Source organism: Argiope bruennichi, chromosome X2 (assembly GCF_947563725.1).
Source record: "Argiope bruennichi chromosome X2, qqArgBrue1.1, whole genome shotgun sequence".
In the NCBI taxonomy this organism is placed as follows: Eukaryota; Metazoa; Arthropoda; class Arachnida; order Araneae; family Araneidae; genus Argiope; species Argiope bruennichi.
In genome coordinates, this window is record NC_079163.1 from 95,949,422 (window position 1) to 95,973,774 (window position 24,353).

The 24,353-nt window shown below is 27.1% G+C and overlaps 1 protein-coding gene across 1 annotated transcript in view; it reads left to right on the top strand.

Moving 5' to 3' along the window:
• The window catches only part of LOC129960936 (protein LMBR1L-like), a 48,704-nt gene extending 26,133 nt beyond the window's left edge, over positions 1 to 22,571 (top strand). Inside the window, exons 8-21 of the mRNA XM_056074687.1 lie at positions 4,576 to 4,640; positions 5,899 to 5,976; positions 6,863 to 6,952; positions 7,902 to 7,991; positions 8,917 to 9,006; positions 9,512 to 9,601; positions 10,539 to 10,628; positions 11,566 to 11,718; positions 15,445 to 15,520; positions 16,171 to 16,247; positions 18,054 to 18,131; positions 20,254 to 20,327; positions 21,338 to 21,495; positions 21,596 to 22,571. Of these exons, the coding sequence (XP_055930662.1) occupies positions 4,576 to 4,640; positions 5,899 to 5,976; positions 6,863 to 6,952; positions 7,902 to 7,991; positions 8,917 to 9,006; positions 9,512 to 9,601; positions 10,539 to 10,628; positions 11,566 to 11,718; positions 15,445 to 15,520; positions 16,171 to 16,247; positions 18,054 to 18,131; positions 20,254 to 20,327; positions 21,338 to 21,495; positions 21,596 to 21,798 (1,412 nt within the window). The 3' untranslated portion in view covers positions 21,799 to 22,571. The remainder of the gene's footprint in view (positions 1 to 4,575; positions 4,641 to 5,898; positions 5,977 to 6,862; positions 6,953 to 7,901; positions 7,992 to 8,916; positions 9,007 to 9,511; positions 9,602 to 10,538; positions 10,629 to 11,565; positions 11,719 to 15,444; positions 15,521 to 16,170; positions 16,248 to 18,053; positions 18,132 to 20,253; positions 20,328 to 21,337; positions 21,496 to 21,595) is intronic.
• The last annotated feature ends 1,782 nt before the right edge of the window (positions 22,572 to 24,353 follow it).

The window sequence follows — 24,353 nt, forward strand, 5'->3', positions numbered from 1 at the left end:
TTTATTTATTTCTATACGAAACAATATCGGTATCATTTTGATTTGTAAAATTTTTCTGAAAAATCATTTAAAAACAACATATAGTTGTGGAAAATAATCCCAATTCTACAGAGTGGCCAAAGATAACTTTCTACAGGTGGCCAAAAGGCTTTAAACAATTATAAAAAAAGATGGGCAGTAATTGTTTTTTGTTTTCATTGAAGAATAAATGAAAGCTTTAAAAATCCTTAGAAAATTCAGTGTTTGCACCATTAGTCATTCAACACATCTAATAAGTCGATAATCTGAGTGACCACTGTAATCAGCTTAATTTTAGTCTTGTAAGTGAACTTCAGAGTTAGTCCGAGGGGTTGTCGATGAGGAGAGTGGACAAGACCTTCCATTGCCGGCTAATTTTGCAGAAATAAATTGCAGTTGTTTTTTTAACTCTTTATTCGTACAATTGTTCAAAAGCAACGTGTTTTCATTGGCTTTTATGGGTGATTACTTCTCCATATCCTTTACATGGATATTTTGGGCATGCCTTCGTACCCAGATTTCTTGGTAATAATTTAAAAAATTAATTAAAAAATGTCTAAGAATTAATGAATTAATAAGAACACGTAAATGTATAATAAATACCCTTTTTACTTAGTATGTGAACTCAAACAATTTCTTTACTACATCTTTTCGCCATTTGCTAATTAAAGGGCTAATACATACATACGAAGATTTTAATGCAATTTGTGCTCATTTCACGTCAAGGAATTGGGTACTTAGATTGTCACTGTTTTCAGATAGCTAGCACCGAATACATTGTTTTGTCGTAATCGGAAGTGTCATTTTTCTTTTAAGAAAAAATTTATCATGTGCTTGAAACCTTATTTTTTAAAAAAATAAATCGGATAACATCCACAAACTGATTGCAGATGATTTCTTAAATATTGCAGACTATTGGGTTGGCAAGTAAGTAATTGCGGATTTCACTCATAGACGGCTTCAGTTGAATTTTTAGGTTTGCAGACGTAGTACAAATGTAAAACACATTTTGTTATTTGAAAGTTGGCAATTCAGCTGTCAATCAGTAAAAAAAAGTTTTTTGATCGGTTGCATGGTTTTCGTTTGGCGTTCGTTGAAAAATGGAAAATCAAAAGGAACATTTTCGTCATATTTTGCTTTTTTATTTCCGCAAAGGGAAAAACGCATCGCAAGCTCATAAAAAGTTATGTGCTGTTTATGGTGATGAAGCCTTAAAAGAACGGCAGTGTCAAAATTGGTTTGCCAAATTTCGTTCTGGTGATTTTTCACTCAAAGATGAAAAACGCTCTGGTCGTCCAGTTCAAGTTGATGACGACCTAATCAAAGCAATAATCGATTCGGATCGTCACAGTACAACACGTGAGATTGCAGAGAAGCTTCATGTATCACATACATGCATTGAAAATCACTTAAAACAACTTGGCTATGTTCAAAAACTCGTTACATGGGTTCCTCACGAACTGAAAGAAACTCATTTAACGCAACGCATTGACAGCTACGATTTGCTAAAGAAACGTAATGAAAATGATCCATTTTTAAAACGACTGATAACTGACGATGAAAAATGGGTTGTTTTCAACAATATCAAGCTGAAAAGATCTTGGAGCAGGCCAGGTGAACCAACTCAAACAACATCAAAAGCTGATATTCATCAAAAGAAGGTTTTGTTATCAGTTTGGTGGGATTACAAAGGAATTGTCTACTTTGAACTCTTACCACCCAACCGAACGATCAATTCTGATGTCTACTTTGAACAACTAACGAAATTAAACAATGCAGTTGAAGTAAAGTGGCCCGAATTGACAAATGGAAAAGGTGTTGTATTCCATCATGACAATGCAAGGCCACACACATCTTTGGTCACTCTCAAAAATTATTGGAGCTTGGTTGGGATGTTTTGCCACATCCACCATATAGCCCTGACCTTGCAACCATCTGATTACTTTTTGTTTTGATCTTTACAAAACTCCTTGAATGGTAAAAATTTCAATAATGATGATGATGTCAAATCATACCTGATTCAGTTTTTTGCTAATAAAAGCCAGAAGTTTTATGAACGTGGGATTATGATGCTGCCTGAAAGATGGCAAAAGATTGTAATGTATTGATCAAAATGGGCAATACATTACAGAATAAAGTTATTTAGTTCCATGAAAAAATTGTCTTTGATTTTCTAAAAAAAAAATCCGCAATTACTTAGTTGCCAACCCAATAAAATGCGACTTTGCCAGACTATATTGAATTCGTTACTTTATTTAATGACATCAAAATTTGTTGCTGAGTTTTTTCTTTCAAGATCACAATAATGCAAACATTAAATTACGTATTTAGAGATAATTTATTTGAATTTATCGAAAGTTTGCTTCTGTTCTGAATATTATAATGGCCTTACTAATCACAATCAGCATCTGCAGAAAGTTCATTCTCTAGATTGAATATTTTAGGATTTTATTAAATATTTTAGAAATTTATTTGAATATTTTGCATGATGCTGTTGATAGTAGCTTGGGAAAAATTTTAAATCGAGAAAAATCGTACTTCTGGGAACTTGTTAACACGGAAACAATAGCTGAAAAGAATATCTCTTGTTCAACAGAAAATAATAACATTTTTTTGAAAATGTTAAAAAATTTAAAAAACAGCAGATTTAGAGCATTAAAAAAGGGTTGATCTTTTGGTTTATTTTTTTAAAGGATTAAAAACGATTTTTAAATGCGTTTTTACATGACCATATTTTCTTAGGGAGATATTTTTCCGTTATGTTTTGGTATTTTAAATATAATTTTTACTGTAGTTTTTATTTCTACAAAACCATTTAAGTAAGTAATTCATTCTCCATCCATTAATTGTCTTAAATAATAATTCTACTCTAGTTTTAACAACTCAAGTACTTTTTGTTTAAATTATTTTTCAGTTAATCAAATTTATTTTGCTTCTCGGTATTTATGTTTGGCACGATTATGAAAATTTATTATTTAAGTCTACCTTTGTTTATTCCAAGCCTGTTCTGTGTTTGTATTGAATGTTCACTTCAGTAAGGGGTGTGGAGAGGAGAGACTATATATCTTTGCAAGTTTCTCTGAATGAATATTTAATAGCATGAAGAACAACAAGGAAAATAAATTTTGTTTTAACAAGTTTTGATACTTCTTTAGTTCTATTTTATGAATATAGGAGTTTCTAGTATGGCAGAGAAAAATGATACAGGCTATTGGATTTTTCTGGAATGAATTTCAGTGATTAACGTTAAAGTGTGTTAAAGATTTAAAAATGAAGGGAAAAACTCCTAAAAATGTTCACTATCATTTGAAAAAGACTATACACTGAAAAGTTTCATTATGGCTATTTGGTTATAAAATTTAGAAGATTGAATCTTTAAGATAAATTTTTCTTCATTTATTGTTATAAGAACTTCAAAGATACTATTTTGCAATTTGATAAATTGTTGAATTTCATTAATGAGAATGTTTTAGCTCATGATTTAAGACTTATTTCAATACTATCATTTCCACTGAGTGTGCATGTGATTTCGGAGTGGAATAGCATTTTATTTTTAATTATACTAAATACTTTTTTACGCCTGGTTTAGATTCTGGATATTGTTCTGTTTTAGAATCCGGAGTACAACAGTAATTTTTGGCAATTAAATGAATTTTTTTGAAATATGCGTCCTTGCTTTCAATTAAAAAAGTTTTCCGCACTCGGATAATATTCTTCTTTTATTTATAAAATTTTTGTTTCAATGTAGTATTCGTGTTGGATCTCTACATTTTTCTAATCATTCTGTTGGGAAAGTTTTTGAATAATGTTTTGAAATATGATATATAAAAATACGTGTTAAATATCTCTTTATAATATATTTGGAAAGCTACTGTTCCTTGTCTTAATGATGATTATTATAGATATGCATGTGCTTAAAGGAAACGATTTATAAGTATTTTACAAAATGCTTAATGTAATTTGCATGTTTAAATTAAAATTATTTGGTGGAACTGTTATTTAAATAGGGGAAAAAAAAACACCCGAAATTTTTATGAAAAAGTAATATGAAATTTAGCATTTTAGATATTGGAATTTTTGGAGCATTTTAGATATTTAATATAGAGGTTTCTTTTACAGTCTTGACATTGAAATGGTGATAATTTTCTGCCTATGACAGCATTTACAACTTATAATAGAATTTATCAGAAAAACAATGAAAGGACTTACTCATTTAGAGGAAATTAGCTTTTATAAGCCTTCTGAATGCATATACTTTGCATTCAAATCAAATCTCAAATATTTAATTTTTGCAATGTACCATCTAATGGAAATTTTTAAGTACATTTTGTAAAGACAAAACATACTGAATGATTCAGTATTAATTTCTTTAATTGCATAATAATTTCAAAATTTAAGTCTATATAAAACAGAATATATGATAATGTAGCTTATAAAAAGGAATGTTATAGCAAAAAATATCATTTTACTTCGCAATAAAAATGAGCACTGAAAGATAGGAGCAAAGCATTCACTACTGTGAATTTCTTAATCATTTATGATTATTTTGAATTTTAGTTTGCACTCCAGTTGGATTTGCCCATCTGTTTACAGTCACAGGAAAACTTCTGACAAAGCTAAAGGTAATTTCATTTATTTTTGATGTATCGTGGAATTAGGTTACAAAACTCTAAAAAGAATTGAAACATTTTAGCATAATTTTTAATATGTTTTTTTGGAAGTCCAATATGTTTTTGCACTTCTGACTGGTAAATTAAAAGGAATCTGTAGCTTTAAAAAATCGAGTAAATTGTCTTGTGAATATTTTTAGTATTTATTTTGATTATATTATTTTGTAGCCTGATTATGTATGTATGATGTTAGATAATTTTAATGATTTTAATTTTAATTTTTTTTCTTTTAATCATTCCTTATGTCTCATATTTAAAAACATTTATTTTTCATTAAAATTATTTTACGAATTGAGCTTTGTGGCATGGATCTTTGATTCTTGTTAAGTTTAAAATAAAAAGTAGCAGGTTATGGCATGCCATTAAATATCACTGGTACTTAAAAATATTTAGTAGCATGAAATAGTTGATGATAACTGTCAAATTATGTAAAATAATGTTATTAAATTTAAAGAAATAACTTATCTTTTTTCATTAAAGATAAGTTAAAAGAAAGGATGTGATTACTTACAGTTCACAAATTTTAAAATGAAATTGTAGAATTGAAATACACTCTTTGTGAGCTGTTTTTGAAAAATTCAACACCTAAAGTTTCCAACTTTTAGAGCTTCAAAACTCTTGCCATGTTTTTTAAGTATTACACTCAATCTGCAATTTTTTTAGTAGATTTCTATTTCATGTTTAGCATTAAATAAGTTTTACCTCCTTCTGGAAATGGAATTCAGATTTTTTTAATAAAAATTTCTATTAATGATAATTATCTTTTTGATTTTATAGTTAATAAATGATTAATTTATTCTTCCAAATCCCGAAAGTCGGAAGGATGAGGGATCCTTCTGCAAATGAACATCAAACATTGTTGGTGCTGGTGGATTGATTTCCTACTTGTAAATTTTGTGAATGTCGTTCTTTCATGTTTCAATAATGAACTGGTATTCTTAGAAACTGATAGCATTGCATATAGCACTAATATAAAATAAGAAGGATGTGATTAATATTATTTTATGTTCTTAACAATTTCATGGTACAACCTGCTGTTTTATCATTAGTATTAGCATTTGCGTTAAATAGTAAATGTATTAATTTAAATTAGTGATGATTTAATGAATATATTTAATTTTGATTAATTTAAATCTATTTCATAATACTAATTAAATTGATTTTTATTTAAGTTAAAAGTCATTCTGTGATGATGTAAATTTTATTTTAGACACCACCAAGACATCACATGGGAGAGGGTGATCTCCCGTATTTGGAGAATGAGATGACAGAATATGATATCATGCAGGTAGGCTGTTCAGTAAGATCCTCTTCCAGTTTTTTGGTGCTTTTTTCCTTTTAATATATTCATTTCTTCAGTTTCGTATATAAAAAACATTTCTTTTAATATTATATAAAAGTGAATTTTGCATGGATTTCTAATTTTTATTTCTTGTTAAGTTTCAAAATATTAAGTTCCAATTTATGCCAATTCAATTGATCACAGTAGAGCATAAACCTATTTAGTAGCATTAAACAAATAATGACAACTGACAAACCACTTAAAATGATGTTGTTAAATTAGAAGAATAGTTTTTTTTTTGCATTAAATTTTTAAAGATTGCAAATTTGAAATTATAATTGTAGAATTGAGATTAATTGATGTGATCTGCTTTTTGACAGATTTCTTCAACTAAAATTTGCAGTATTTTTAATTCTAAAACTCTTGCTATATATTTTAAGCATTACACTCAATCTGAAATTTTTTTAGCAGATTTCTATTTCATGTTTAGCATTAAATAAGTTTTTCCTCTTTCTCTGAAATGGAATTCCGAATTTTGATAATGATTTCTATTAATAATACATCTTTCTTCTGGAAGGGAACTTCAAAGATTGTTGGTGCTGTTGGATTGATTTTCCTACACATAAATTTTGTGAATATCATCCTTTCATGTTTCAGTAATGAACTGATATTCTTAGAAACTTATAGAATTACATGAAGCACTAGTATAAAATAACAAGGATGTGATTAATGTGTTTTTATGTTATTAACAATTTCATGGTATAAATTGCTGCTTTATCATTATTATTAGCATTTGCATTAAATAGTAAATGCATTTCAATTTATTTTATTTAAGTTAACTTATTTTATTTAAGTTAAAATTCATTATATGATGTAGTGAATTTTCTTTTAGACGCCACGAAGGCATCAAATGGGAGAGGTAGGTGATCATCCAAATTTGAAGAATGAGATGTCAAAAGGTGATATGCAGTTAGGCTCTTCGGTAAGATCCCCGGCCTGTTCTTTGGTGCTGTTTTCCTTTTAATATATTCATTTCTTAAGTCTCATATTAAAAAACATTTCTTTTAATATTAATATTATTTTATTAATTGAGTTTTGCATGTATTTTAAATTTTTATTTCTTGTTAAGTTTCAAAACATTATGTTCCAATTTATGCCCTTTCATTTGATCACAGTAGAGCATAAACCTATTTATTAGCATTAAACAATTATTGACAACTGTCAAACCATGTAAAATAATGCTATTAAATTAGAAAAATGGCTTACGTTTTTTTTTTTTTTTTTTTTTTTTTTTGCTTTATGTTGTTGTAGATTACAAATTTAAAATTATAATTGTAGAATTAAGATTCATTTATGTGATCAGGTTTTCGAAAGATTTCTTCAACTAAAATTTGTAGTATTTTTTAATTCTAAAAGTCTTGCTATGTCTTTTAAGCAGTACACTTAATCTGCAATTTTTTTTAGCAGATTTCTATTTCATGTTTAACATTAAATAAGTTTTTCTTCCTTCTCTCAAATGGAATTCCGATTTTGTGATAGAGATTTCTATTAATGATACCCCTTCCTTCTGGAAATAAACTTCAGTGATTGTTCGTGCTGTTGGATTAATTTTCCTCATAAATTTTGTGAATATCATTCTTTCATATTTCAAAAATGAACTGGTATTCTTAGAAACTGATAGCATTTCTTGGAACACTAGTATAAAATAAGAATGATGTAATTAATATTTTATGTTCTTTACATTTTGATGGTATAAACAACTGGTTTATCATTAGTTTTAGCATTTGCATTAAATAGTAAATGAATTTAATTTAGTAAGGATTTAATGGCTATATTTAATTTTGATTAATTTAAATGTATTTCAAAATATTAATTAAACTTATCATGTAATGAATTTTAACTCAAATAAAATGTAGTAAATTTTCTTTTAGACATCACAAAGGCATCATATGGGAGAGGGTGATCATCCAAATTTGCAGAATGAGATGTCAAATTGTGATACATTTCAGTTAGGCTCTTCGGTAAGATCTCTCTAATGCTCTTTTGTCTTTTTTTCTCTCTCAATATATTCATTTCTTAAGTCTCATATATAAAAACATTTCTTTTAATATTAAAATTATTTTATAAATTGAGTTTTCCATTAATTTCTAATTTTTATTTCTTGTTAAATTTCACATTGTTAACTTCCAGTTTATGGCATTTCATTTGATCACAATAGAGCATGAATCTATTTAGTAGTATTAAACAATTAATGACAACTGACAAACCATGTGCAATAATGTTATTAAATTAGTAGAATAGCTTATGTTTTTTTTTTTGCATTAAATTTTTAGAGATTACAAATTTGAAGTTATAATTGTAGAATTGAGATTCACGTAGGTGATCTGGTTTTTGAAAGATTTCTTCAACTAAAATTTGTAGTGTTTTTAATTCTAAAACTCTTGCCATTTTTTTTAGCACTACACTCAATCTGTAATTTTTTAGCAGATTTTTATTTCATGTTTAGCTTTAAATAAGCTTTTCCTCATTCTCTGAAATGGAATTCCGATTTTTTGATAAAGATTTCCATTAATGATACCTCTTTCTTTTGGAAATTAACTTCAAAGAATGTTGGTACTGTTGGAGTGATTTTCCTGCATGTAAATTTTGTGAATATCATCCTTTCATGTTTCAGTAATAAACTGATAGAATTACATGAAACGCTAGTATAAAATAAGAAGTATGTAATTAATACTATTTTATGTTCTTAACAATTTGATCGTATAAACTTCTGCTTTATCATTATTATTAGCATTTGCATTAAATAGTAAATGTACTTAATTTATATTAGTGATGATTTAATGGATATATTTAATTTAGATTAATTTAAATGTATTTCAAAATACTAATTAAACTTATTTTATTTGAGTTAAAATTCATTATATGATGTAGTGAATTTTCTTTTAGACATCACAAAGGCGTCATATGGGAGAGGGTGATCATCCAAGTTTGGAAAATGAGATGGCAAAAGGCGATACATTTCAATTAGGCACTTCGGTAAGATCCCTCTCCTTTTCTTTAGTCCTTTTTTTCCCCTCTTAATATATTCATTTCTTAAGTCTCATATATAAAAATATTAAAATTATATATATTAATATAAAATTAATTAATATTAAATTATATAAATATTAAAATTATTTTGGAAATTGAGTTTTCCATTAATTTCTAATTTTTATTTCTTGTTAAATTTTACAATATTAAGTTCCAATTTATGGCTTTTCATTTGATCACAATAGAGCATAAACTTATTTAGTAGTATTAAACAATTAATGACAACTGACAAACCATGTTAAATAATGTTATTAAATTAGAAGAATAGCTTATGTTTTTTTTTTTTTTTTTTTTTTTTGCATTAAATTTTTAGAGATTACAAATTTGAAATTATAATTGTAGAATTGAGATTCATTTTTGTCATCTGGTTTTTGAAAGATTTCTTCAACTAAAATTTGTAGTGTTTTTAAGAGTTAATATTCATTATATGATGCAGTGAATTTTCTTTCAGACATCACAAAGTCGTCATATTGGAGAGGGTGATCATCCAAATTTGGAGAATGAGATGTCAAAAGGTGATACATTTCAGTTAGGCTCTTCGGTAAGCTAACTCTCCTGTTCTTTTGTCCTTTTTTTCCCCTCTTAATATATTCATTTCTTAAGTCTCATATATAAAAACATTTCTTTTAATATTAAAATTATTTTATAAGTTGAGTTTTGCATGGGTTTCTAATTTTTATTTCTTGTTAAATTTCACAATATTAGTACCAATTTATGACATTTCATTTGATCATAATAGAGCATAAACCTATTTAATAGCATTAAACAATTAATGTCAACTGACAAACCATGTAAAATAATGTTATTAAATTAGAAGAATAGCTTATGTTTGTTTGCATTGAGTTTTTAGATATTGCAAATTTAAAATTATAATTGCCGAATTGAGATTCATTTTTGTGATCTGGTTTTTGAACAATTTCTTCAACTAAAATATGTAGTGTTTTTATTTTCAAAACTCTTGCCATGTTTTTTAAGCTTTACACTCAATCTGCAATTTTTTTAGCGGGTTTCTATTTCATGTTTTGCAATACATAAGTTTTTCCTCATTCTCTGAAATGGAACTCCGATTTTTTGATAAAGATTTCCATTAATGATACCTTTTTTTTCTGGTAATGAACTTCAATGATTGTTGGTGCTGTTTTATTTATTTTCATGCACATAAATTTTGTGAATATCATCCTTTCATGTTTCAGTAATGGACTGATATTCTTAGAAACTGATAGAATTGCATGAAACAGTATAAAATAAGAAGGATGTGATTAATATTATTTTATGTTTTTAGCAATTTGATAGTATAAACTGCTGCTTTATCATTATTATTAGGATTTGCATTAAATAGTCAATTTATTTAATTTAAATTAGTTTTGATTTAATGGATATATTTAAATTAGATTAATTTAAATGTATTTCAAAATACTAATTAAACTTATTTTATTTTAGTTAAATTTCATTATATGATATAGTGAATTTTCTTTTAGGCATCACGAAGGCGTCAGATGGGAGAGGGTGATCATCCAAATTTGGAGAATGAGATGTCAAAAGGTGATACATTGCAGTTAGGTTCTTCGGTAAGATCCCCCTCCTGATCTTTAACGCTTTTTTCCTCTTAATATATTCATTTCTGAAGTCTGATATATAAAGGAACATTTTTTTTAATGTTAAAATTGTTTTATAAATTGTGTTTTGTATGGATTTCTTATTTTTGTTTCTTGTTGAGTTTCCCAATTTTAAGTTCGAATTTATGGCATTTCATTTGATCACAATAGAGCATAAACCTATTTAGTATCACTAAACAATTAATGACAACTGTCAAACCATGTAAAATAATGTTATTAAATTAGTAGAATTGCTTATGTTTTTTTTTTTTTGTTTTTTTTGCATTAAATTATTGGAGATTGCAAATTTAAAATTCTACTTGTAGAATTGAGATTTTTTATTGTGATCTAGTTTCTGAAAGGTTTCTTTAACTAAAATTTGTAGTATTTTTAAACCAATAACTCTTGCCATATTTTTTTAAGCATTATACTATAACAGCAGTTTTATTAGAAAATTTTTATTTCCTGTTTAACCTTTTTTTTTTTTTTTCTCGAAAAGGGAATTCAGACTTTTTATAAAGATTTAGATTGAGGTTCGGATGAATTTCAATGATCATTAATGCTTAGGGATTTATATTCTTGCTAGACAATTCTTTGAATGTAATTATTTCATATTTCAATCATGAATTGGTATTCTCAGTTACTGATAGCATTACATGAAATAGTGATAACAACAAGAAGGGTGACATTAACATTATTTTATCTAGAAAATTTGATAACATAAGCTACTAATTGATTACTAGTAGTAGCGTTTGCACTAAATAGTAGATGCATTATTTCATTTATATTAACGATGGTTAAGTTGATGCATTTCATTTAGAATAATTTAAATGTATTTTAGGGTACTATTTAAATTGCTTTTTTTTTCTAGTTTAAAAATCAATACATGATATGGTCAATTTTCTTTTAGACACCAAGGCATCACATGGGACAGGGTGATTGCCCAAGTATGGGGAATGAGCTATCAGAAGATAGTGTTATACAGTTAGGCCCTTCGTTTGCAGATTCCCCTGCCTGTTCTTTGATGCATAGACGGAAAAGATACCGAACTATACCGTTTGAAGTCAGTCTTTTGCCTTTTTGTTTTCATAATACTTAAATTGTCTTATTTTTCTACCTGTGAATTTATGTACACAATTTTTCTAAAATTTATCATGTTTATCATGAATATTATCTTCATTTCAAGGAAGAGGGATCATTCAAATTGATATATACAGGGTGTACTAAAAAAACTGGAACAGGCTTTTATTACCCTTTATCTTCTACTTAGGCATATACTTCTACTTATAAAATTTCATTATATAAGGTGAATAATTACTTCAAAATTCTTTGGCTTCTGTGGGTGTTGATAGTAAAAATATTTTTTTAATTGCATCTTATTACGTCTCCTATAATGAGAAAATGGTAATTAGTAAAATGTTTTTCTTACAATCACCTGAGCACACACAAGGTTTCACGTTTCTTATTTACAACATTTACAAATATATGCTTATTTTAAAATTTAGAGGAACTAATTACAGATTTTGATTTGAAAAATTTATTACAGAAATGTTAATTTATTCATTACAGAAAAATTGCCAAATGCTGATATTTCTTTAATCATCCTATCAAATTGACTTGAAAGAAAGTTACTAATCACGTATAATATTTTTCGCTTTAGTTCGACGACAATTGCAACTTCGACTTTATAAGAAATTGAAAAGAAACTTTAGAAATTGAATATTTAAGATATCTCAAAGAAATACTGAAATACCGAACATGAAAAATTGTTAAATGTAAACATCTCTTTCAAATTTCTTAAATCATTTTGTCGAAATAAACACCTTCTGAAGCACGCGCTAAATTTTTCCCTAATCAGAGAGTGAACAGTAACAAGAAACGTTTCGAAATATTCACGATTTATGCTGTATGAGTTCGTAACGTTGGCCTTGCAGATTACAGACGTCGTTTTCTGAATTCTGGGAAATCTGGTTACAGAATGGTTTAAGTGATAATAAATTATAAGGTTTTTGCCTTTTGGGAAGATGAAATTATACAAATCATTCAAAAATGACTTACTTTTTAATTTATCCTCATGTTAGAGAAACAAATGTTAGTTCAGATATTAATATTCCAAAAACGACATTGTAGAATATATTTAAAAATAACCGACCACCGTACAACATTCTTGGAGTTCATGGATTGTTACAAGAGTAATATGGGCAACTATACGATCGACGCCTAGTATTTTATAATTGAATCACGCTTCATGTAAATTTAAATTCTTTTTTCCTGAGAAATGTAATTTGAGCCTTCGAATGTCGCTTTAATCGAGAAAAAAAAGCATTATTATTTAAGATTGTCGCTTTTGAAATGATAAAAGTCCATTCTTTGTACAAGAGATTCATCATCATCGGCAATTAAAGTTGTAACAATCCAGAAGGAACTATAAGGAAACACATTTTTATTTAGAGCATTAATTTTTATAAAATCTAAACATAATGTAAACAAATGAAGGTTATCTTTTCCTATGAGAGGATTTAATAGCAGTTGGGTATTTTTTTATGGTTTTTAGCAACAATCTGTAAAGCATTTCATCTTTTGAGAGATTGTTATTGCATTATTATATTAAATTGTCATCTGTTTCTTCATCAACACTTACAAATACTCTTTTATCAAGTTTACCAATTTCATGCTTGTAACCAGAATCTACCTTCCATGTTGAAGAATCTTTATATAGGATATTAATGCTGATAGAAAATCTTGTGTGGAAACTTTTTGCAGTGGGGTTTACAAAGACTTCAGTTTACTCGTTGTTTGTAAACTGAACCATATTTGTCTTAACAGCGATTGGAACTTAGTCATTCAATAAGAATAGAGGGACTGTTTCTGAAGTTAAGTACCAGAAATGGTTTGAAAATTTTTTAACAGTACCCTTGCTGGTTTTTGGATCAGTATCCTGATAATACAAACAGACTCAAATATACTTGAACAAGAAAAAAGAAAAATTTCTTTCTATATATAGAATTAAAATTTATTTTGAAATTGGTAAATCTTAAATTTATAATTGGCCTTTGCCATCCACCTAGCACGACTTGCAGCTCTTAATATATGATATCCCCTGAATACCGCTGAGTAAGTTCTGAGTAAGTTAACTTCAATAATTCTTGATAATTATGTTGCTGTTTTCTTGATAATTATGTCGCTATTTCTGTGTAGAAAGGGGTGGTCAAGAAACAGGACTTCTGTGTCAATATAAACTTTGTTTAAACAAGGGTCATCTACATATTGGAATTTGCACAAACTTTTTGTAAATACAACTTCGAGCTTCGAAAATAAATTCAAATTTACCAAATTAAATTTTCTGCATTGCAAATGAAGCTTACCTAAATATATTTAATTGATTACGGTAATTCAATCTTTCTTTATCATTACACAAATCAAGACAGTGCATTTTTTTACGAATTTATGGTTATGTTATGCATTTTAATTATTAAATTTAGTTTGTATAAAAACCATTAAGTAAAAATATGCAACTCTTGATGGCAGTTGATATGCTGCAAAATAAAAAGCTCTTTAGCAAAGTTTCAACCATTTCCATATGACAATTTCCAGTTGCATTAGTGTAATTCAGAATGGTGCCTTTTCAGGTTTTCTTTGTAGATCGTCTTAACACATCAATTAAATGGAAGTAAAAAAATCGCTAAAATCAAAGAGATAATTAAGCTTATTATTTTTTATCACAGTGTGTACAGTTTTTCTTTCCAAAAACGTTTAATCATTTTTGTACTGAAAAAAAGCCATTTGAATGAAGCAAACAATCGATTCAGCTTGCAGATTCGATTAAGCTGGTATTCAAAACATATTACACAAAACTCATAAGAACAAATGGATGACTGTTCTACATTGCAGAAAATGTCGTATACTATTGGATTTATTAATAAAAATATGGAACAGAATTTTTTTTTTTTGAGAAGTTGGATCAATAAAGTTGAAATGAATATAGTTGTAAAAATTGAACAAAATGAAATAAAAAAAATTGAAAAATTGAAAAAAATTGAACTAAACAAAATGAAATAATCAGTTTTTTAGTCAATGGCTTTAGACTTTAATATTCTATCATCTTTAGAAATAAAATAGAAATTGAAGATGCATAAATCCTTTTCATTGTCAAATGTTTCATAGTAAAAAAAGTGAATATAAACGAAATATTTTTTTAAAAAAATGAATAAATTCGCTGTAAATTTTCATTTAGTATTAAAAATGTGTTACTACACCAAACCTCCAGACCTGGTGTAGTACTTGCTTGATTATAAAAAATATTAAAATTGTATCTTTAATATTATCTGTCTGCCTTAAAACAGAAATTAGTCTGAATTTCGATTTACAATGTAAAAATTGGTAGATATTTTATCTTTGTTAGGAGAACATTAGTTATACAACCAAAATTTCTGTCTTTTAATCCAGATGATTAAGTAATTATCTGTCAAAATTCTAACCCTTTTTATAGTAATTTTTATTGATAAGTCATATTTATAGCAAGTGTAACAATTATAAAGTTTTTTGTCCAGATTTTAAAAAAAATATCAATTAAAAAAAGAGGAAAGCTAGAACTTTTAGAGATGTTTTCAAAATTTATGTGAATTCTTTTAAGTTAATTGATTGAGAATTGTCCAGAGTAAGTTAACATACTTGTGAGAGAGAGACCAACTAAAAATAAATTTTCTTCTTTAGATTTGAAACATTGGTCTATTGTAGTAATATGCAGTTGTCTTTTAACTAACAACAGTTTTTTTTCTCCCTCATGTAGGAATATGCAGATAATATGGCTACATATTTGAATGAGGAAGGCCTAGATCGTATGGTAGAATATTTACAAGTCAAAGGTATAACTGCTTATTAGTAGCAAAGGTTATATTTGTGATGGTTGCTAAAATTGCTCATGTTTGCTATATACCTTGCAATTATTAAATTTTTATAAAGTTACCTATCCATTATTTTTCTGAGCATTGTAAATTTATTGGAATTAGGTGCAGTACTCTGTTTTATATTCTATAAAAAAAAATTGTGGTACAAAATTACTATAATTTTTTAATCACCATTTAAATATACTGTTTAAAAATACATCTTCTCTTTTGTATAAGACTTGCATTTCAGAATACTTGCCAAAATTGAGTTGGGCAACATTCAGTTTATGTTATCCATTGAATTAAAAAAAAATATATATTGGAGCTGTCATTTGCTTAATAAAACTCAACTGCATATGAGATCTATGTTAGATTTTTTAAAAAATTATTTTTCATTCTGTTTATTGTTCACCATGAAATGTTTTTACATTCTATTTAGTTATTCAAGCACAGATTTATTTTAAAACAGTATATTTATTGAAATCATGAAGGTTTTTTACTGATTAAATTTAAATGATATTCAGTTTATTTTATTTAGCAATTTAATAAATCTTTGTTTATTTCTATAAATAACATTTAAATTTTGAAGATTATGTGCTTTTATATTAATTATTTTGTTCATTTTACAGAGAGTAAAGTGAGACAGACTGCTTTTAAAAGAAATTGTCTTTATCCAATGATGATGATATTTCTTGTACTTCTAACAGTAAGTATTTAATCATTCTTTCATATTAGCTCTTATTAATAACTGGTGGATTTTTTACATAAAATGAATATTATTTTTATATGTCATGTGCTGGATGAATAGGAATATAAATGAGATTCAATTGTGTAATTCCCATGAATTGTATGATTTTTATATAAAGGAAAGAAGTACTCCTTAATGAAATTAAAAAATAAATAATTTTTAATGATTATTTTAAATTGCTATATTTAATCGTTTTATTTTAGTGGAAGATGAGGCTTATGCATTGTAAATGTGCTGTAGCTTATATTATACTTACTGTTCTGTGATGCATTAATGCTTTGCATTCTTTAATTAACTTCGAATAACTAATAGATTTTTGACTGTACATAGGCTATTTTTTGAGCGGAGAAAATTTTTCTGTTTAGTTATCAATTTTAATGAAAGATTTAGCTTCAAGTTTCTCAGTTCTTATTGCTTTCGTTACTTCGTTTATCAAGATTTTCATGATTGAAGCTGAACAATAATAATTCATTAAATATTGGTTAGTATTTGCAAGAAAAAAATATGGCGCAATTATTTTAATGAATAATCTTGATTAGCAATTATAATTTATTTCTTTATTTTCATATTTTTGACTGGCGAAAGTTTTTTCTCAATGAAACAACATTTAATATCCCATTTCTTATTTTTATGTAAATACTTTCTTCTACTTTCCATATTTCCTTCAAACCATGTGGAAGGGGAGAGCGAAAAAAACTATTTACTGCATTGTGAGAGAATAGACACTTCCCTTACAGTATTGATTCTCATTGACCAGATTTCGCTGATTAATCTGGGAGAGAAATTTAACATCTGTATCTAATTTAGGTAATTGATTGGGTCGTATAAGCCAGTGAAACAACATTGAAAGAGGGAAACTACTAAGATTTGACATTTTAACTACTTAATCTCTCTGGCTTGTGTGCTGTACATTCCATAGGCAACAAACATCTGTCCTCTCCTGCCTTCTTTGATCCTTTACTTCAAAAGCTCAGAAAGAAAAAATCTACACCTGGACATGGAGGCAAACACTTGTCTTTTGTTACCTCACATTGAGGTATCTTTTTTGTAAGGGAGGGGGACGCATATGGCTGTATGTATTATCACCTTTCTAAAAAGGAAAATTATTATTGTATACAATGATAATTTTCCTTTAATTTTTTACAGATGCAGTTAGAGTGATTATCGCTGTAAAAAGATTCAAGGTACATTAATAAACAGGAATTTTGATGGATCAAAGGAAAATGTCTTTATAGGGGGGTTTATTGTTATAGACGACATCTTTATTCACTGTATCTGTTATTCATATTAAGAAAAAATAAAAATAAAAATAGATATTTTTTTGGGCATATCTTTAAACCATCATTCCAACGTTAATTGAAAATAGAAAAGTTAAACATCAAAATATGCTCATTTAGTTCCTGTAAGATGCAGGGAATCTTAAAATGAAAAGTGGGACAGAAGGATTGTCGATTCATAATAAGCATTTTTTTTTTGTATGTCTTGGAGTTCTGCTCTCATTATTAAGTTGAAGTGCTATTACTGGCTTAGACAGTACTTTATACAAACCTAGTTAATTTCATTTCCTTATAAGGATCTGATTTAAGGAAGATTTCTTTATAATTATGCTCTAATTTAATGAAAATGTGAAAGTTAAAATACATTGAAATAAACTTTGTACGAAAATACTTCAGTTTCCTGTAGTGATTAGGACAGAATTACATGATCTGCATTTTGTTTGTTTATAAATTGTGTCCATTTTTAATTTCCCCCCTTATCTTATAGGTTATGTCTGTATTAATGGTTACACAGAATACACTAGAATTATGTTTTGGAATCAAAGCTTTACCTATATACTCTCAGGTATGACATTTTTTGTATTTACAGCAGTTTTGTATCACAACTCGTCACAGGATATTCGGTTATTGTCTTTATGTTGGTCAAGTTTCACAGCAAATGCAAAGATCACTGAATTTATCTTGTTTGTAAGGATTGTAAAGATTATGTCAGATGTTGCTATTAAGCAAATATATTATAAATATTTTATTTTCAATTTTACTTGCATTGCTTTTTATTTTAAATATGCATTTTTACCATAATAACCATAACATTTTTTAATATATAATGGAATTATTTTTTATTAACAAAATTTTCTTAGAAAAGTGTATATAAGTTCAGCTGTTAGATAGGTTATCAGTTCTACACAAATCTGCTCTATGTTTAAAGTGTGACTGTTAAGTACATGACTGAGTCATTTTATGAGGCATCATTAAATATTGGAATAAATATTTATGAGATTAGAATTTTGTAATCATACTTTTAGAAATATTGTTGCATATAAATTCTATATATATCCTAAAAAACATATTTTAGAATGCACTTTGAATCCTACTTGTATCTATTTCAAATTTTTAATAGTAATAAGACTTTTTCACTTACTCTTGGATTTAACTCTACTTGTGCTGAACATTATTTCATATAATTCTAGAATTTTGATTGTCGACGTGTATTATGGATCATAAAATTTATCTTATATTAAAACTATTACTTTGCGGAATCCATTAAAAATGTTTAACTATAAAAGAAGCTCGCAAACGTTAACAAAATTTTGGAAACCTTTTATTTGTTAACTTCTTCCTCTGCTTCAATAAATGTTCACAGTAGTCCTCATTCAAAAGAGTTTCAGAAAGATGCAGTAGTTAGAGATCAATATAATGAAATTTCCAATTTTTTAATATTTTATAAAGATTTTAGAAGTGGATTAAGAATCAGAAAATGAAATATAAAGTATAAAAAGTGTTTGTAAAATCTTATTTGTATTTACAAATATTTTTCTTTTTACAATGGGTATATAAATATGACTCAGTCTATTAGTAATAAATACCGTTAGTAGTACTGCTTGCCTACAAATAATTCGGGAAAGTTGTATTTGAAAGGTTTCACGACAACCGTTAAAAAATTAGCGTATGAACTCTGGTTAATATTTAATAATAATGGAAACGCTAGCTTAGAAAACGAGTCGAGATTTGTGCCAAACAGTATTGGAAGGAAGTGACGTTATATAATTTAATTGTCAAGAAACCTGCAGCATAAATGCATCGATTGCTACTGAGCATTTATTATGAACATACCCCATGAGATACAACTTGTGATGCACACTAAATCCTTCGGAATCAAATGTCCTCATTCTGGTGTGGTGTGCAGAAATTTGGAGGGGAAGGGGTCCAACTTAGATGTTGTTCTCTTTATCTGACCGTTATTCAAAATTATCAGGTCCATTCCGATATAGCTCTTATGTTGCTCTAAAATGGGACTATAATATAACTTAATGAATACAGTTATCAAAAAATGTTTAAAAACGATGTTCATGCTAGTAAGGGTATGCTATGTATCTAGTAGGATCAACAGGGTGTTATTTATTATGAACCTTTGAAGCTCAAATATACCATCAGTGGTGAACGATACACTCAACAGTTGATAAATTGAGAGAAGTATTGAAGTAGAAATACTTTGAATATATTGAAATATATGACAATGTTGTTTTCCAACACGGCATTGTTCATCCATTTGTTACTAGATCAGTGAAAGAATCTTCAGAATCGCTTCACTTGGATGCATTGCCCCACCCGTTGAATTCACCAAATGTTTTTCCTTCAGGCTACTATTTGTTCTATTCTATGCCGAGTACCTCTTTTGGAAAGGGATTCAATTTTCATGTAGATTTTAAAAAATGTTTTGATGTTTGGATTGCATCAAAACAAGCACATTTTTTTGTTCGCAAAATTCGTTTGTTGGTTGAAAGATGGAAAAAAAAAAAAAAAAATGCTGTAGTTTTTGAGAAATATTTTTATAAATCGATATTTTATTTTTATGATTCTTTTTCTAACTTAATAAAAGATTGACTCATATTTATATTCCCAATATGTTTGACTTGGAATCATGAAGCATTTTTATTGTCATTGCAATATGTAAATTTTGTTTACAGAATATTTCTTTGGGAATTAATTCTTTGTCTACACTGGGACCTATTGGAGCAGCTCTAGAAATAGTTCTTATTTTGTATCCTTTTATAATATACACATATTATTCATTACAAATGTCTGCAAATATTTTGGAGGTTATGTTATTGCATGTTTTAAAAAAGTTTGGAGGGAAAGCTTATTATTCTATTGAAAAATACAAGTGTTAAGATACTATAGAAACATGATAATATTTTAACATTATATGTATAGGCTTTGTCTGAAAATGATATTACGATTTTGCGTCATGAAATTTTTTTGAAGAGTAATTATCATAATCATTTTCCATTTTTTTAAAACCTTAAATTCTATACTTTGCGTCTTGTGATTGATGGAAGTAATAATTTATTATTTATTGCTTTCGGATACGATAGTATGTAACGTTATGATAAAATTAATTAAACAATGCAAGTTATTTGTTTGTTTTATGGCCAGTTCGTGTTTTGAAGGAAAACATTTTCAGTTGATTAGTTTTCATATCTTTCAAACGATGCAATTTTTGAAATTTTCCAGGTTTATATGTTATTTTTATGCTCAGAATCTAGCCCCCCCCCCTAGATCTGAAAAGAAGCAGGGTTGATCATTATGAAATTTAGTACTTCTTAAAAATTCTTTTCTTTATAGAGCACAAATTGGAAAAAGTTAATGTATTAATAATTATTAATTGTATAAAATTGTTTTAAAAAATTGAATTGTAAACTAACATTTATGTATAACAATTTTATTCGATTACTTTTTTCAGTTTTATGAATTGTTTAGTAAAGCTGTTGTAGGAATGTTGCAAATGAAGGTTGAATTAAATTCTAATAAATTTTAACTGTTTTTATTCCATTTTTCCATATATTGCACTTCTACGTATAAGGTTATGAAATACCTGTGTTAAAAATACAGCATTGAATGAAATGTAAAATGAAATGCATCTAGATTGGATTTAGTATTTGCACTAAAGATTTAAGTTGTAAATTATTAATTGAAATTATATTGATTCTTATGATTAAATGATTGACTTATTTTTGTAATTATCGTTATTTATACTTAAGTGAAATGTAGATACCTTTGGTGTACGTCTATTATTGGCTTATATTCACTACCTCTGTTTTGTTATCTGAAACCAAAAGTCCAAAACACATCTATGACTCAAGTTATTGGGAACTGTGCTATATTGCTTATTTTAAGTTCTGCACTGCCTGTTTTAGCTCGCAGTTTAGGTAAGTTGAAACAATTGTTGAGTAAATGTTTTTCTTTTATTAGTTTTAACTTTTAATGTTTCTAAAAAATAACATTTTAAAAGTTATATTTTTTTTGTAGGCATTACGAATTTCGATCTTCTTGGCGATTTCGGACGAATAAATTGGTTGGGAAACTTTTATATTGTGTTATTTCATAATATTGTGTTCGCAGTAACCACTGCAGTATGCTTAGGAACCAAAATTACTGCTACTGTTCGTAATGAACTGTACCTTAGAATATGCAATTTTCATCGCTATTCCATGTTTTATGTTTTCTTATAAGTCATACGGCAATTGATATTCCTTAAATCTGTCGGTTTATATGTTTATAAACTAAACATTTCTCTTATGATTACCAATGCAATTCATTGTACCTATTTTAAGGAAAACTGTGATAAAATTCATCTGAAAGAACTTATTTAACAAATGTCATTTGACTGTTTTGTCGGATCTGTAAACTTGTCTCATTATGTTGGAAAGTGTCAGTAATTGTTATTTTTCGTAATATCTTAAAAGTGAGCATGCTAAATTGGTTTAAATGAGTTTTGAAGTTTTCAAATGTGTAAACATCTGTTTTATTTATTTGCCATTCATTCGTGCTTGTAATATGTATCATGCTTTTCCTATTGTGTGTCTTAAAAGTTGTTTTTAATAAGGATCTACACTCATTTTTAAAAACCAATGTGTGTGTTTATTATTTTTATTTATACAATACCACTTTAATGTTCCTATTAAAAAAAAGTCAGTTTCTAATTAGAAGAATGAAGGGTTTTTTTTCTGTTTTAATATTCTAGTCAATTCGTATAATATCATTCCAAGTTAATTTTTAAATTCTGAACGTTTTTCAGACTTATTTATTTTCTTCCTCATTTTAAACTTAAAAATTCCAATTTAGTTTTAGAGAAAAATTACATGTTTTAAATCATAATGGCCCTTATTTTCTTTAGTGTATTATTTGGAATTTTCAAGGTGTACTTGGATAAGTTATGACTTTTGCTTTAACGTTTTTGACCTTTTATTTTTAAATAATGCCCTTTAAATATCTGTCAAGTTAAAGTTAGGAACATTATTACTCTTAAAAAGCTTTTTTGATTTAAAGCATGCTTCATATATCTATTCCATTATTTTTATTGATTTTTTTAAAGATTACATTTACTGGCTTTATCAATTTTTAAGGTTAAAAACCTGTTTTGATATTTGTAAAATAATTTTTATTGCTTTTATTGAAATTTTTTTTGTGAAGATGTCTGTGTCTTTAATATTATTGAGATTTTACGAAGATTAATCCAGTCATTTCGCAAAAGTTAATTTAAGTCTGCTTGAACTGTAAATCATTTTCTGGGCCACTGGAAAATTAAATAATCTCAATTTTTACATATTTGTTCATTTTATTGACACTTCATTTTTTTCTTTGACTATATGATTCATTGTGTTGTTTGGAGGTATTTATTTACTGAAGAGTTTCAGAAATGTCTCCAATAATTGCCTTTGTCAAATATTTATTTTCCGAGTATGAACACAGTTATATTTTGTTGTGAATTTTTTGTGTTGTTAATGTTATTTATATGGTTAGCAGTTATAATTAATGTCACTATGTTGACCTTTTTAAATCCTGTCCCATAATTACATAAAAATGATTCAAAAGTAAATGGTTTTAATTTAATGGTAGTGAATAACTAACTATTACAAAAATTTTTAAGAGTTCTATATGCAACCATTAAATGGAGTTTAGCAGTGATTGTTTATGGTAAACAAAGTTTAGCTATTGCATAAATTACTAAAGATGCTTTAAAAAACAGTTGTTAAATTTTCAGTTTAACTGAAGTTTTTTCCCTTCTGAAAAGATTATTTTAGGTTTTTGTAGATATTTTTTTACTTTCTATTTTTCGTTTGTAAATTATTAAGCAAATGTATGAAGAGATGGGCAAAAATTTTCTCCTAACGTAAAAGACAAAGCAAGGTGTATAGAATATTACTTCTTACAACTTTTCAAAAAGCAGATATAAATATTCTTTATTGTTAATTATCTTTTGACAGTTATTCATTTTATCTAATTACTTAAACATGAAAGAACTGGCATAATATGAGTAGGTTAAATTTTCTTTTCATCCCATTTTTCAGAGCACAATTTTGATGAGCTAATTATGTTTATTGAATCTTTCACGAAACGTCGTTTGTTAGACCTTTCACAAAACATTGTTAGAATTGTTTCTAAGAACAAAATTTTGTGGTTTTAGATATTTTTTCAATTAGATGCTATCATTTTTGAAGTATAAAAGTTTTTCAAAGTATTTTTGATGCCGATTTCTAAAACTCATTAAAAAGAAATTTATCAATAATAGTCGGTCAGTATATTCATTTAATAAATCTGTATTTACGAATAAAGTGTTGAGATATTTTAAGATTATGTGTATATTTTTGTTTTTGTAACGGTAATTGAGAATCTCATCATGATTGTTAGAATTTTAAGTCTTTTGTGTTCATCAATGTTTCTGTTTATTTTTGTTTAGTAGTTATATGCCTTGCAATATACTTTTTTCGAATTCAAATGTGCTTTATTTTTCGTTTTGTTGTAACATGATTATATCGTTTACCTTCGTTTTTGTTTTTTCACTATCTGAAAACTTTAATTTGGCATTAAATATGAGTTTTGAATTGTTTTAGAAGTTCCTTTTAAAAAGGATAACTTTTAAAAAAAAATTTAGAATTCATGCTTGAATTATTTATTATAAGAAACATGAAGAAAAAAATTGGCTTTCTCTAATTTACTGAGAATTTGAAAAAAAAGACTTGTAACGTTTAGCATGTTCATTTCATGATAAAATTCAGAATTGTTG